At 48.5% G+C, this 12,004-nt stretch overlaps 1 protein-coding gene across 1 annotated transcript; it reads right to left on the bottom strand.

The window, feature by feature from the left end:
• Positions 1–7,214: 7,214 nt before the first annotated feature.
• Positions 7,215–8,626, bottom strand: LOC136464244 (protein MODIFYING WALL LIGNIN-1-like). The gene is made up of 3 exons (XM_066463212.1): positions 8,360–8,626; positions 8,035–8,240; positions 7,215–7,893 (listed from the first exon to the last, which is right to left on the bottom strand). The coding sequence occupies exons 1-3, from the start codon at positions 8,471–8,473 to the stop codon at positions 7,578–7,580; spliced, it is 636 nt and encodes a 211-aa protein (XP_066319309.1). The 5' UTR covers positions 8,474–8,626; the 3' UTR covers positions 7,215–7,577.
• Positions 8,627–12,004: the final 3,378 nt, after the last annotated feature.

Raw genomic sequence — 12,004 nt, 5'->3', positions numbered from 1 at the left:
CGGAATCAAAAGCGAGCGAGAGGTTGCCGCTGTGCTGATCCAGTTAATTGCTGGGGTGGACTCGGTCGGTGCTTCAGGCCCATGCATGCGCCATCGTCCACTCTTTCTCCCGTGTAGACGTATGCTTCCTTATCCGACGATGCGATGCCTCCCACACTGTCAGAGGCCACTAGCGCACGGCCGTCACGTCACAACATTAGGACAGGGGATATGCGCATCCATGCATGCAATCGCTGGCGGGAGATTCTGTCAGCTGGAAGCCGAGAATAGGCGATCCAAGGTAAGGTAATGCGCCGGGATTTTCCAAACGTACTTGTTTTTTTAATGCATCGCGCACTCGCGTCGCCAAAACACCGCCCGTGGTTCGGGTTACTGAGAAACTGGCTCGCTCGACTTGTTTTTTCAGCTAAAACAGTATTTTTCTCTCACGATAATTCAGCCAGAACAGTGTTTTCAGCCAAGTTTAGCAAGCCAACGGGGCCGAAAAGGAGGGGCAGTGCTGTGATGTGCGCCCAGGCAGGATCGAACAAACGTTGCAGGCTCGCAGCTGGCTACGCGTTGCTTTCAGGAATCAAAAGGACGCGGAAAAGGCGCCACCAGATTTTGAGATCACAGTCACGATGAACTGAGCTGAGGGCCGGCCTTGGTTTGGTTCCACTACAGATCCTGCGACCCACGAGCCGATCGACCCGGCGTAAGTGGCGTAATCTGCTTTACAGCGCATTTCTTTGTGCGCCTGTCTAGCCCCCGCTGGGAGGGACTACACTACTGCAGCGCACACCAAAAGCTGATTGATTGCATACAGATCATGGAACCAGTGTGTGATGATTGAAGAGACCGCAGCTTTTTAGCTGGTAGTTAAGGGATGGCTGGCCGGTGCGCAAAACGTCAGGAAATCTTTACATGTGAATCGTGTGATCTCACAATTCGTGATAGGAAGGACCACTTTGGTACGCACCAAGATATTGTGCGGGCCTGTTAGATCTAGGTGTATTTCTTCTTCCACTTCCAGCAAAGCACAGGGCCCATGCATTTCTGAGGGGACTAACTCCTTTTCATGATCTATCTCAACATATTCTTTCTGCTGAGATTTTTTTCGCTTATTATGTACTTATAACAAGAATAATTCAAAATAACTCTAAAGCAATGGACTACTCGTTCGCGGTGGCTAGACAGCCACCGGGTATTCCGGCTTAAAAAGAAGATCTTCTCATGTAGATTGAGAAAATCCCCGAACCTCTGCCTCACCCATACACAGCGGCATCGTACAGTGGCGGAGGCACAGGGTATGCCAGGTATGCACTGGCATACCCTGCGACAGTGGCGACTAAACTATTATATATACGCATAAGCATGTGTATTTGTAAAAAAAGAAAGAAAAAAACTTATCTGGAATCCTTGATCTAGCCTCCAGCCCTCCACGAAAGGCCTACGTGAGGCGGCCACTTGGCAAGTGCACGAAAGGACCAGGAAACGAACGCCCTGGTCACCCCACGCAGTAGTTACGCACGCGCAGATTCAGACTGCTCGCGCCCCACGCGAGTAGCCAGACGCCGAGTAGGCGTAACTTTCCCGGTTCCCCTGATCTAAGTGGTCATGGCGCCGCCGAACTCCCTGACGGCCTGGCGGGCAGAGGCATAGACGCAGAATCACAGAGATGTGGTGAGTACGATCTAATCTCTCGTGCTATTCGTCTTGTTTAGAAAAACATTGCCAACATCACAAATAATAAAATATTTAATTATTTAGCCTCATGTTTTTTTAATATTTATGCAGTTACTAAGAGAAACTCGGATATTGCATCTCTTTTTGAAAAGCATGCAACAAAGAAGGCGGCGGATGTTGCTGCAACTTCTAATAGTTGCTCTAATCCGGTTGAACCTGTGGTGGGAGAGCAGACTCGTGAGAGAGTAATTGAGAAAATTGTAAATCCAAAGCCACCGCCGCCACAACTGTCTTCACTGCCACCGGTTTATGACATCGATTGCCTTCCACATGATCCAGGTGAAAGACAGCCCATTCTGAAATATCCTGTTAATGATCAAGATACAATTCGAAGAGCATATATTGCAGCTCAAGAGAGATACATTGGCTTTAAGAATCCCAAGGTATATTATTCTTGTATACACAAATGAGTTATCCGAGTGTTTGCAAAGAAGGGAACAAGATATTCTTAATGCAATATCACTTGTTAATGTGGCAAAGAAAAGAATGCAAGAATTAAGGTCTGATGGTTGGGATAATTTTCTTGAGAGGGTCACCTCATTTTATGATAAACATGGTGTTGATGCTCCTGCTATGTATGGTGATTATGTTCCTTATGGAAAATCAGCTAGGAAAGCTCGTGCCCGAAAGCAAACCAATGATGACCACTTCAGAAGAGAAGTATATATTGGTATCATTGATCAAATAAGTCAAGAACTTAATAATCGGTTTGACGAGATTAATATAGAGTTATTGTCTTGTATGGCGGCCTTCAATCCTTCTAATTCATTTGATTCTTTTGATGCACAAAAGCTACGCAGACTAGCTGAGTTCTACTCAATAGAGTTCTCAAATATCAATTTGCTCAAACTTGAATTGCAGCTGCATAATTATATTGATGACATGAGACAGAATAATAGCTTCAAAGGTCTAGAAAATATTGTTGATCTATCAGTTAAGCTTGTTGAAACAAAGAGGCACAAAGTGAATGATATGGTTTATGAGCTTCTCAAATTGGTATTGCTTCTACCCGTGGCAACGACAAATGTTGAAAGGGTATTTTCTGCAATGGTTTTAGTGAAAACAAAGTTACGAAATAAGATGAGAGATAGTCTTTTGGATGATTGTCTCGTCACTTCCATTGAGCGGGATATTTTCTTTCTAAGTTGATGAAGATGATATAATCAAGATATTTATGTCCCTTCGAAAGCGCCGAATAAAATTGTCAGCAAAAAAACATTGTAAGTCTGGTACTCTATTATGCCTATATTTCAATTAGGTATGGCTTTTGAACAATTTATATTGTATTTACTGGATGGTTTCAACTTAATCCATGAATTTGAGCCTTATTGTGTTACTTAGTGCATATATACCAAATTACGTTGTTAATTTTATAATTATTACCGAATTGTATATGAATTTTTTTGGATGGCATACCCTAAGCTAAAATCCTAGATTCGCCATTGACACCGTAGCCCCGTGAGATGAGCTAGCCACAGACGTGTACTTTGGATGTGGGGCAGACAAGGGGTTTTTTTTCTCCCCTTAGTCACTGCGGTCGAAGCCACAAATAAAGAGTGAGTCCCTTACAATAACCACCCTAACGGAGAGGTATTGAGCCTGCACTAACTACTCGGTTAGCCAGGCCGTTCCCGGACTACTCGTTCCTGAGTCTTACCATCGAGATTTTTTAGATAATGGATTTATTCTGACTTCATTCATCCCCTGCTGAAAATGTATGAGACAACAAAAGTTACAAGAAAGAAACACCCACCACTACAAAGATAGACACTTGTGTGCGATATATATTGCAACTATTTTTTTTTTGGAAAAGGGGAAATTGTAACCCATCACCTTCTGTTGGTTTGGAGTGGAAATTAACCACCATCTAAATTATCTAAGCATATTAGGAGAATCAAATTATTTATCATGTGACGAGAAGAACATTCGAGCGGCAGCAAATGCTCACGGGAACATCTCATGGTAACGGCCTAACGGGCCTGACTGCGAAGACCACACATCCCACGATTTCCTTTCGGTTAAGAATCTGTAAACCAACCAGCCAACAGTGTTTTTCTCTCACAATAAATCAGCACCAGCCAGCCCAAACCAGCCCAGAAACCAACCAGTGAACAAGCCCTAAGTCGCTCGTAATGGATACGTACATGCTTGTCCCAGGAGCCAGGAGGACCTGGTGGAGAGGACAACGGCCCACCGGGCGTCCACCGCTGAAACGACATGCTCAGCGGCCCATGATAACGCGACGTGCCTCGTTTCAGCCTTTTTAAGATTTATAGGCCCAGCGTTGCCTCTTGCAAGGCAAACTTGACTAGCGTAGTGTCTAACTAGCTATGAAGGCCCATATGAAGTGTACTCCTATGTTTTAAGCCTATCACGTGGATCCCTTTTTTTTTGTTTTTTTCTGTTTTCTGTTTGTTTTCCCTTTCTCTTTTCTTTTTCTTGATTTTTAATTTTCTTTATTTTATTCTGAATAATTTTTTATTTCTGTACTTGGTGCTTTTGCACTGCACTATAGTATACATGAAATGTTCTATATTGTATTTTTGTTGTGCACATAATATCGATATGATGTTTCATGGTATATTTTTGCTTGTTCATACAATACGTATGAGATGTTTCATAGTATATTTTGGACTGTTCACATAATATTTGTGGGATGTTTCATGATGTTTTTCTATTATTCACATAGTACCATGAGATTTTTCTAATTCTTTTTTTCCTTTCTCCTTTCTCCTTTTGTTTTTTCTATATTTTATTTTTAAATTTTAATATTCTTACTTTTTTTAATTTTATATTTTATATATTCATATACATTATGTTTTGCAGTGTCTCTATAGTACTCGCGAGATGTTCCTTGGTGTATTTTAGCTTGTTCATGTAATATCCATAGGAAGTTCCATGATATTATATTTTCAATACTATTTTGGCGTGTTTAAATAGTATTGATGTAATGTTCCACGACGTATTTTCATGATGTATTTTTTATTATTCACATAGTATCCATGAGATGCTCTATAGTGTATTTTAGTTTGTCCGTGTGATATATATGAAATGCTCTAGGTATATTTTCAATTGCTACAACAATCTCCATGAGGGGTTCTCTTTTATATTACTAAAATACTGCTCAACTAAATGGTTTTGAGAATTCAAGAGGTAAAATGTATGACTTTAGTGTTTGAGAAGGAAAATCTGACTACAAAAAATAGTTTAGAAGGTATAACAGTGTTTTTCCTTACTTCACAGCGTTTCACTTTTTTTTTTATAACTTCACAGCGTTTCACTTTAATGCTCTGTGAATCGATCACCCGGAGCCGGAAAGTGGTCGCACAGCGAAGGCGAGCTTGGGCCTCAGCTCACATTAGAATCAGAGAACAAAAAGAGGTCGAGCAGGTCGCTAACGCTAACGACACGCGGCTCGCGTTGGAGGCATGTACAATCATGCACGGGCATCACGGATAAGCGACTTGTTTCAGCAATTTTTGGCCAAGTGTTGCCTCCGTTCTTGTTGTTTTGTGCTCAAAATTCGCAGAGTTGTGGTCAGGCAAACCTTGACTGCTGCTAACGCCTAAAGGCAACCGGAATGGCTGGAACAAAGCACACGCACATGCTCCCACGCGCCACGTTTATCCACGTTTCCAGCGGAGCTGCAGAATCACTTGCAATGATCATCTCATTTGAGACCTGTAAATTACTCGTTACATACCTCTGTTGCCCTTCAGATGCAATCGCGTCGTTGTTGCCAACCAGAACCAGGTCATCATTGCAATGTTGCATGCAGCTTTACAACCAGACGAAGTGCACAGGTAGTTTCGACATGGATTCTTCTGCATCGCGTAGCTCGCCCGCTTCGTTGGACCTGGGACACCAGACGCCTCCGATTCTGACTTCGCGATTGCCGTCTCGCTTCCGAGACTGTTTCCTTTCAACGGATGCTACGGATTCTTTTGGACAAAGTTCTTGACAGCCCTTGCAGCGATCTGTCTACGCGCGTTGCGACTTGCGAGTCACTACATTCATGTCATGGTTAGACTTTCTATATCCTCTGCCTCTAAGAATTCTTACTCATACTAGCTGCAATCTAGGGGCCGAACATCCTTTTTTCTTACTCACTTTTTCAGAAGTCGTTGGGTTCATGAAAGAATGTTCATTCGAATGTACTAGTATTATTGTAACCAGTCACCGCCTTGCTAGCGCGGACGCTTGCCGGTACGCACCTTCCACCGTCGTGGGCGAGTCCGGAAACGGCTCCGCGTGGTGTGGCGGCGACCAGCACCCCCTTGGTCCAAGCGTGGATGCATGTCGGTGCGCGCCTCTCACAGTCGCGGGCGAGTCCGGAAACGGCTCCGCATGGTGTGGCAGCGGCCGGCACCCCACCCTCCAGACGTCGGCGCTTGTCGGTGCGTGCCTCCAACCGTCGCGGGCGAGTCCGGGAATGGCTCCGCGCGGTGTGGTAGCGGCCGACACCCCTCCCACCTCCATCCAGGCGCGGGCGATTGCCTGTGCGTGCCTCCCTCCGTCGCGGGCGAGTCCAGGAACGGCTCCGCGCGGTGTGGCGGCGGCCTGCGCCCCTCCCACCTCCATTCAGGTGCGGGCGATTGCCGGTGCACGTCTCCCTCCGTCGCGGGCAAGTCCGGGAATGGCTCCGCGCGGTGTGGCGGCGACCGACACCCCCTCTCCCCGCCCAGGTGTGGACACTGCCGGTGCGCGCCTTCCTCCGCTGCTGGCGAGTCTGGGAATGGCTCTGTGGTTTGGCGGCGGCCGGTACTCCCCTTCGTCTAGGCGTGGACGCTTGCCGATGCACGCCTCCCACCAACGCGTGCGAGTCCGAGAACGGCTCCACATGGAGTGGCGACGGCCGACACCCCCCTCTATCCGTCCAGGCGTAGGCGCTTGCTGCTGCGCGCCTCCCACCGTCGCGGGCGAGTCCGGTAACGGCTTCGCGTGGTGTGGCGGCAGCCGGCACCCCTACTCCCTCCATTGAGACGTGGACGCTTGCTGGTGCGCGCCTCCCGCCGTCGCGAGCGAGTCTGGAAATGGCTCCACGTGGTGTGGCGGCGGCCGACCCCTCCCCCCATGCAGCTACCCTCCGGTACAAGGCTCGGGCGAAAGCTTTGCCAAGTTCCTGCTTGGCCGATGATGATTACGTTCTGGCGTCATTCACCTCCTTGGAGGCATCGTCGAAGGCTCTGTGCGTTGTTGTGGTAGTCTTTGCATTTCGTTGGTGTATTTATGGTCCTACCACTTTTCGCCTTGGTGCTGAGGCGTCTTTCTGTTGTTGTTGTTTTTTCCTCCTCAACGTTTGTAAATCATATAACGAGCCGGCTAGGGGTTCTATCAATATGTATTCATGTGAGGAGTAATCCCCTGGTGACATTCAAAAAGAAAAAAAAAACAGCGTCCAGGTCAGCCAATCAAGGCGCCAAGCTGAACATGCCCAGTTGCCCACTAGCACCAAGTTGGTGCACATGCACACAAACACGCAACACACAGGTGGAAAAAGGGTAACTTTCGTATGATTTATGTTTGCATTTTTTTTGCAATGACCGCCTGTGTCATTTACATGTTGCACGGTCGAGTCAGTAAAGTTGTCAGTAATGGGACAGTAAACAGTAATGTATGTACCTCTGTCGCGGCTGCTAAATATCCAGCCAACCAGCGGTATATCCATAATCCATCCGCTCCCACACGGCCCCACCGGTCTGGTCCGGCGGCCGCCTGCCACTTTCCGTTGCCCCGCCAGCCCACCAGCTGCCCCACGCGGCGCGGCCTTTTGCGGGCGGCACGAACGTTGCCGCTCACCAGCCGCCTCCGGTTGGTCCGCCCCGCGCCGCGCCCCAGCCAGCCAGCCTGCCTCATTGCTTGGATCGCCCGCCTGGCTGTTCCGCGTCCGCCGACGCCGCGTCGAGATGTGTCCTCGTGCATGTCGCCGATGACGACGATGCGGGCGTCGTCGCCATGGCCCCCGCGGCCGCGGCCGCGGCCGATTCCGTGGCGAAGGTGAGGCCGAGGGTGATGAGCGCCGTGACGACGACCAGGCCCGCCGCGCCGCCAAACACGCCGCTCCGGGCCACGTAGCAGTCGCCGTCCATCCACCCGCGCCCGTACCGCTGCCCGTGGTTCATGCTCGCGGCTGTCGCCAGCAGGATCACGGCCACCGCGAAGCTCAGCCTGCATCATCCGCGCAAACAACACCGGCCGAGACGAGATTCAGTTCACTCCTGGCTCCTGTCGCTGGAATCACGTCGGGAGCAACAGTGTTTGTATGCATTATTCGCCCGCCATCGCCAAGGTCATTTTTTTTATACGTACCATGAGAGGACCAAGAGGGAGACGAACGCGGCGCTCCCTCTGGTGGCGGAGCTCTTCCTGGGCTTGCCGGCGCACACGGTGGTCACCGCCGCCGTGGTGCCCACGAGCTGCGCCACGAAGAGGAAGGCGATGGCGGCCACGCCCAGCTCGAAGGCGGAGCTCTTGGGCAGCGAGCAGAGGCTCCCGTCCAGCTTCATGTCCTTCTCCTGCGCACACCGACACGACAGACAGAAAAACGAACGAACCCCCTCAGTCAGATCCGGGAACGCGGGTTTCTCGCCGAATTACGAGACGAAGAGCGCGGAGGAGGAGGGGGGCACCGTACCTTGACCTTGCGGAATTCCGCGGCGAGCGAGCAGGAGAAGGCGATGACGCTGAGGAACACGACGATGCAGCAGATGGCGGCGCGGCAGGACAGCCCGCTGCTCCCCTTCTCCATCGCGCGAGCTCAATCGCTCCGTGCTTGCCCACACCTAATTCGACTAATAATTCCGCTCTCGGCTGTCTGCTGCGGCCTCTGTTTCGTTGGAAGCACTAGCGCAAATAATTGCTCGTGTCATCTGAGCCTGTCTCTACGTATAAATGGAGGAATTTCCACGAAAAGGTCACCGTGAGACGGCGAATACTAGGAGCGGCGTGCGGAAGATGATAGAAGAGGAGAGAGAGAGAGAGAGAGAGAGAGAGAGAGAGAGAGAGAGAGAGAGAGAGAGAGAGAGAGAGAGAGGGAGGGAGGGAGGCAGGGGAGATGTGGCCTGGCCTGGATGCTAAACAATCCACATGGACACGTCCACTCGTAGAGTAGTTTAGCTATTTTCTGGTGGCGTAATCGAAGGCGAGGACTGGAGGAGGAAGAAGAAGAGGGAATCGGTAAAGGAGAGGCTCCGAATTCGGATCCCGGCATGCTGATCGAGTGGCTGGACGAATTGACTGGTTCGGTGGCGGACTGGCGGGTTAGCTTGGTCAGCCAGATAGGACCTGTTTGGGGAAGGTGAGAGCAAGGAAAGTCTGCACGGAAAGAATCATGCGTCATCGTGGGCTCGCCGAGGCGCTCTCGAACCCGCACCAGCCACTATCCGCGATGCTGCACTTGTTTATTTGTGCCAAAAATGCTTGATGCAATTTTTTAGCGTCGCCTTTTTTTCAAGCCACCCGTGTCGTGTCATGATCGAGTCGCCCATAATGGGCAGGTAACACATGAATTAGTGGCGAAAGCCGAAGGAAACTTGAGAAAGACCGGGAGAGGACGGCAGGAGCAAAGAGCAAGTAGAATTGCGGGGAATCGGCATTCGGCAGCCCCTTTGCACCTTTCAGCTCTCTCTCTTTCTCTCTTTGCCGTTGTCTTTGCGTCCGCGGGGAGGCAGGCGCGACTGCGACGTCGGGTGGCGCCGTCCCCCCGGCCATTCTCGGCGGTTGGGCACGGGCTAGGCCCGCGCGCCCCCAGTAGATGCGGGGCGCCGATGCATGCAAGGTCCTGCTCCCTGTGCTTGGGCCCCGCTACGAGGTGGGACGCCGCCGGCCTCCTCGTTGGACTCCGCCGCGTGCGGATTACGGAAGTGCGCACCTGACCCGGCAACTGGCTGCTGCTGCATTCTCACCAGCGGTCCGACCGAATCCGCCGTTTCTTTCGCCCCGGCCCGCCGGCCGCGCACTGCGCGTCACGTCGTCGGGAGGAACGCCGCGCGCACCGCTTTCCGTGTCGCTCATCTCCGATCCTCCGCCGTGCCGTTGACCGCTCCTAGTGGCGGCCTGCCGTCTGGCGGGCGGCGCGAGCGCGGTGCGGAATGATTGCAGTTGCACGAACGGACGATGCTATCTCCACCAACGGTTGACACTTGACCAGTTGACCGTCGAATCATGCTGGGCTGGCTGCTGCCTTGTAAGCGAAGCCGCAGTCCGACACGGACTGCTTATCCTCGCAGGCTCGCAGCACATTCCTTTCCATATAGCCCGCCAAAGAAATCGTCGCCCGGCAGGCCCGCCCGCCGCCATTGCATCGCTCGGTCTCCAAGGATGGACCATACGTGCATACCCCGAACATTCGTCCCCGGAGGATTTTGATCAGGAAGGGGAGTGGAATAGTGGATACTTCCGTCTCTGTTGGTCGACGTAGTGGCGTAGTGCCGGTCTATTCGCGATGTTAAGACGGTGGAATCGAACGGCGACATGTCTGCCGCAAGCAGCATGATCCTGATATATTACTGAAAGTGTCCTGTTTGTGAAAAGTTTGTGCACGTGCAACATAGTTTGTTTATTGAAAGTATATTACTGCCAAACGGCGACATAGTTTGTTTATTCAGCGAAGCAAAGCATCTGTAAACAAACTATTATCCGGTTGGCAGTGATGCCTTTTCCGGTACCTATGGACAAGAATAATGGTTGCCTTGTGTCGCGGCGTTGGTCAACGTCCGGATTGCAGGAGCAGCTTCAAGATTTTTTATATCATTTCTAATGGTTGAAAATAAAGATTTTATAATAGAAACCCTCAACAACTCTTTTTTATTTATTATCTAAATATAATTTAGATAGTGAGTTTTAGAGTAAAATTATTTTAGAGTAAAATATATAGAAAACGATTTTTATGCACATGGCTCTTCAAATGATAATTTACATAGTGAGTTTTAGAAAGACTCTTGAAGATGCTCTTAACAACAAATATATATTAAATCATATATTGATCCTGTTTCTACATATATATCTGTACCAAATATTCAATCTATACCTATATTTATATATCTTTATCCTTATCTATCTCCATCTTATCTCTATCACTACATATTATCAAAAGAGTGAATAGTTTCTTCCAACCCGCTTTTCTCTAGTCCTAAAATATCCATATGCCCTCTATATCCTGGCCGTATATGATGCAGACTCACGATTCGTGTTTATATGAGTTAGAAATACTTAGTTTAATAATTATATGGAACCCGATTCCAAGAGGTACTAATAGTCTCGTTGCGGCACACGGCACCTAGCAGCATTAAAAATGAAGTGTTTTTTCGTCTCGCTTTTTAACTTTCCAAACCGCTCTCACGTTCTCAGTATTCTATATATGACCCGAATTCATGAATTATGCTCATACAAGAGTTAGAACAAATCGGGCAAGGAGTCTGGTTATAAGACATATTTGGTCTATGCAATGCACGAACACATTTGCTAGTCTAATATTAAAGAGTGAAGAGTTTATTCTATCCTTTTTTACTTCATAAAATACCACTACATCCTTCGTGTCCCATATGTAACCTCGACTCATGACCCGTGCTCAGGCAAGTTAGAACGACAGGCGTCCAACGATAGCATGGAATCCAATTCTAAGACGTATTGAGTATCGTTGCAACGCACAGGCACGTTTGCTAATACATTTTTTTAAGAATTACACAGTACAGACACCTAAATTAAAGAGCGACAATTTCTTCTTCTGTCTTTTTTTGCTTTCCAAAATGCCCTCACGTCATCTGTGTGCCGTATGTGACCCGGGCTCATGACCCATTCTTCATACTCCCTCCGTCCGATATGTGACAAAAGATTTTGGTTAAACTTGAGATGTTTTGACTTTTCAATAATGTTGTAATGACTTATAATTTAAAATGGATAGAGTATTTAAATTTAGTTGTAATTATATGTAAAAATGCTTTGTCATGCTACTGAACTATCTCGTTTGCTCGCAATCACGAGCGTGCTATCCTAATATAAGAGTCGGGCAACTCATGTTAGAGCTTTTCAAAGAATTCCTTAACCACAGTCTTGAATATGGATATCCGCATCAGTATGTGCTTCTGATATGGATGCTAAAATAGATGTATCTGAATCCGGTTATCATAACTTTTTTCTATACAATTCTTGAGACAGATGCGGTGGAAGTTGTTCATGCAGTAGACTCTGATGCCTTCGATCTCAGTGCAGTAACTAATCTAGTGAGGAGCTTCGTAGTTTGTTAAGTTTCAATTTTATATCGTGGCGTGTTCAGCAGCGT

The sequence above is a fragment of the Miscanthus floridulus genome, chromosome 7, assembly GCF_019320115.1.
Source record: "Miscanthus floridulus cultivar M001 chromosome 7, ASM1932011v1, whole genome shotgun sequence".
In the NCBI taxonomy this organism is placed as follows: Eukaryota; Viridiplantae; Streptophyta; class Magnoliopsida; order Poales; family Poaceae; genus Miscanthus; species Miscanthus floridulus.
This window is presented reverse-complemented; position numbering and strand designations above follow the sequence as displayed.

What these genes read in the sequence shown, in the direction of transcription:
- LOC136464244 (XM_066463212.1), bottom strand. Translation starts at nt 8,473, where the DNA reads ATGGAGAAGGGGAGCAGCGGGCTGTCCTGCCGCGCCGCCATCTGCTGC. An exon ending in CGGAATTCCGCAAGGTCAAG is followed by an intron (nt 8,241 to 8,359) that starts GTACGGTGCCCC and finishes CGGTGTGCGCAG; the next exon opens with GAGAAGGACATGAAGCTGGA. An exon ending in TCCCTCTTGGTCCTCTCATG is followed by an intron (nt 7,894 to 8,034) that starts GTACGTATAAAA and finishes CGGATGATGCAG; the next exon opens with GCTGAGCTTCGCGGTGGCCG.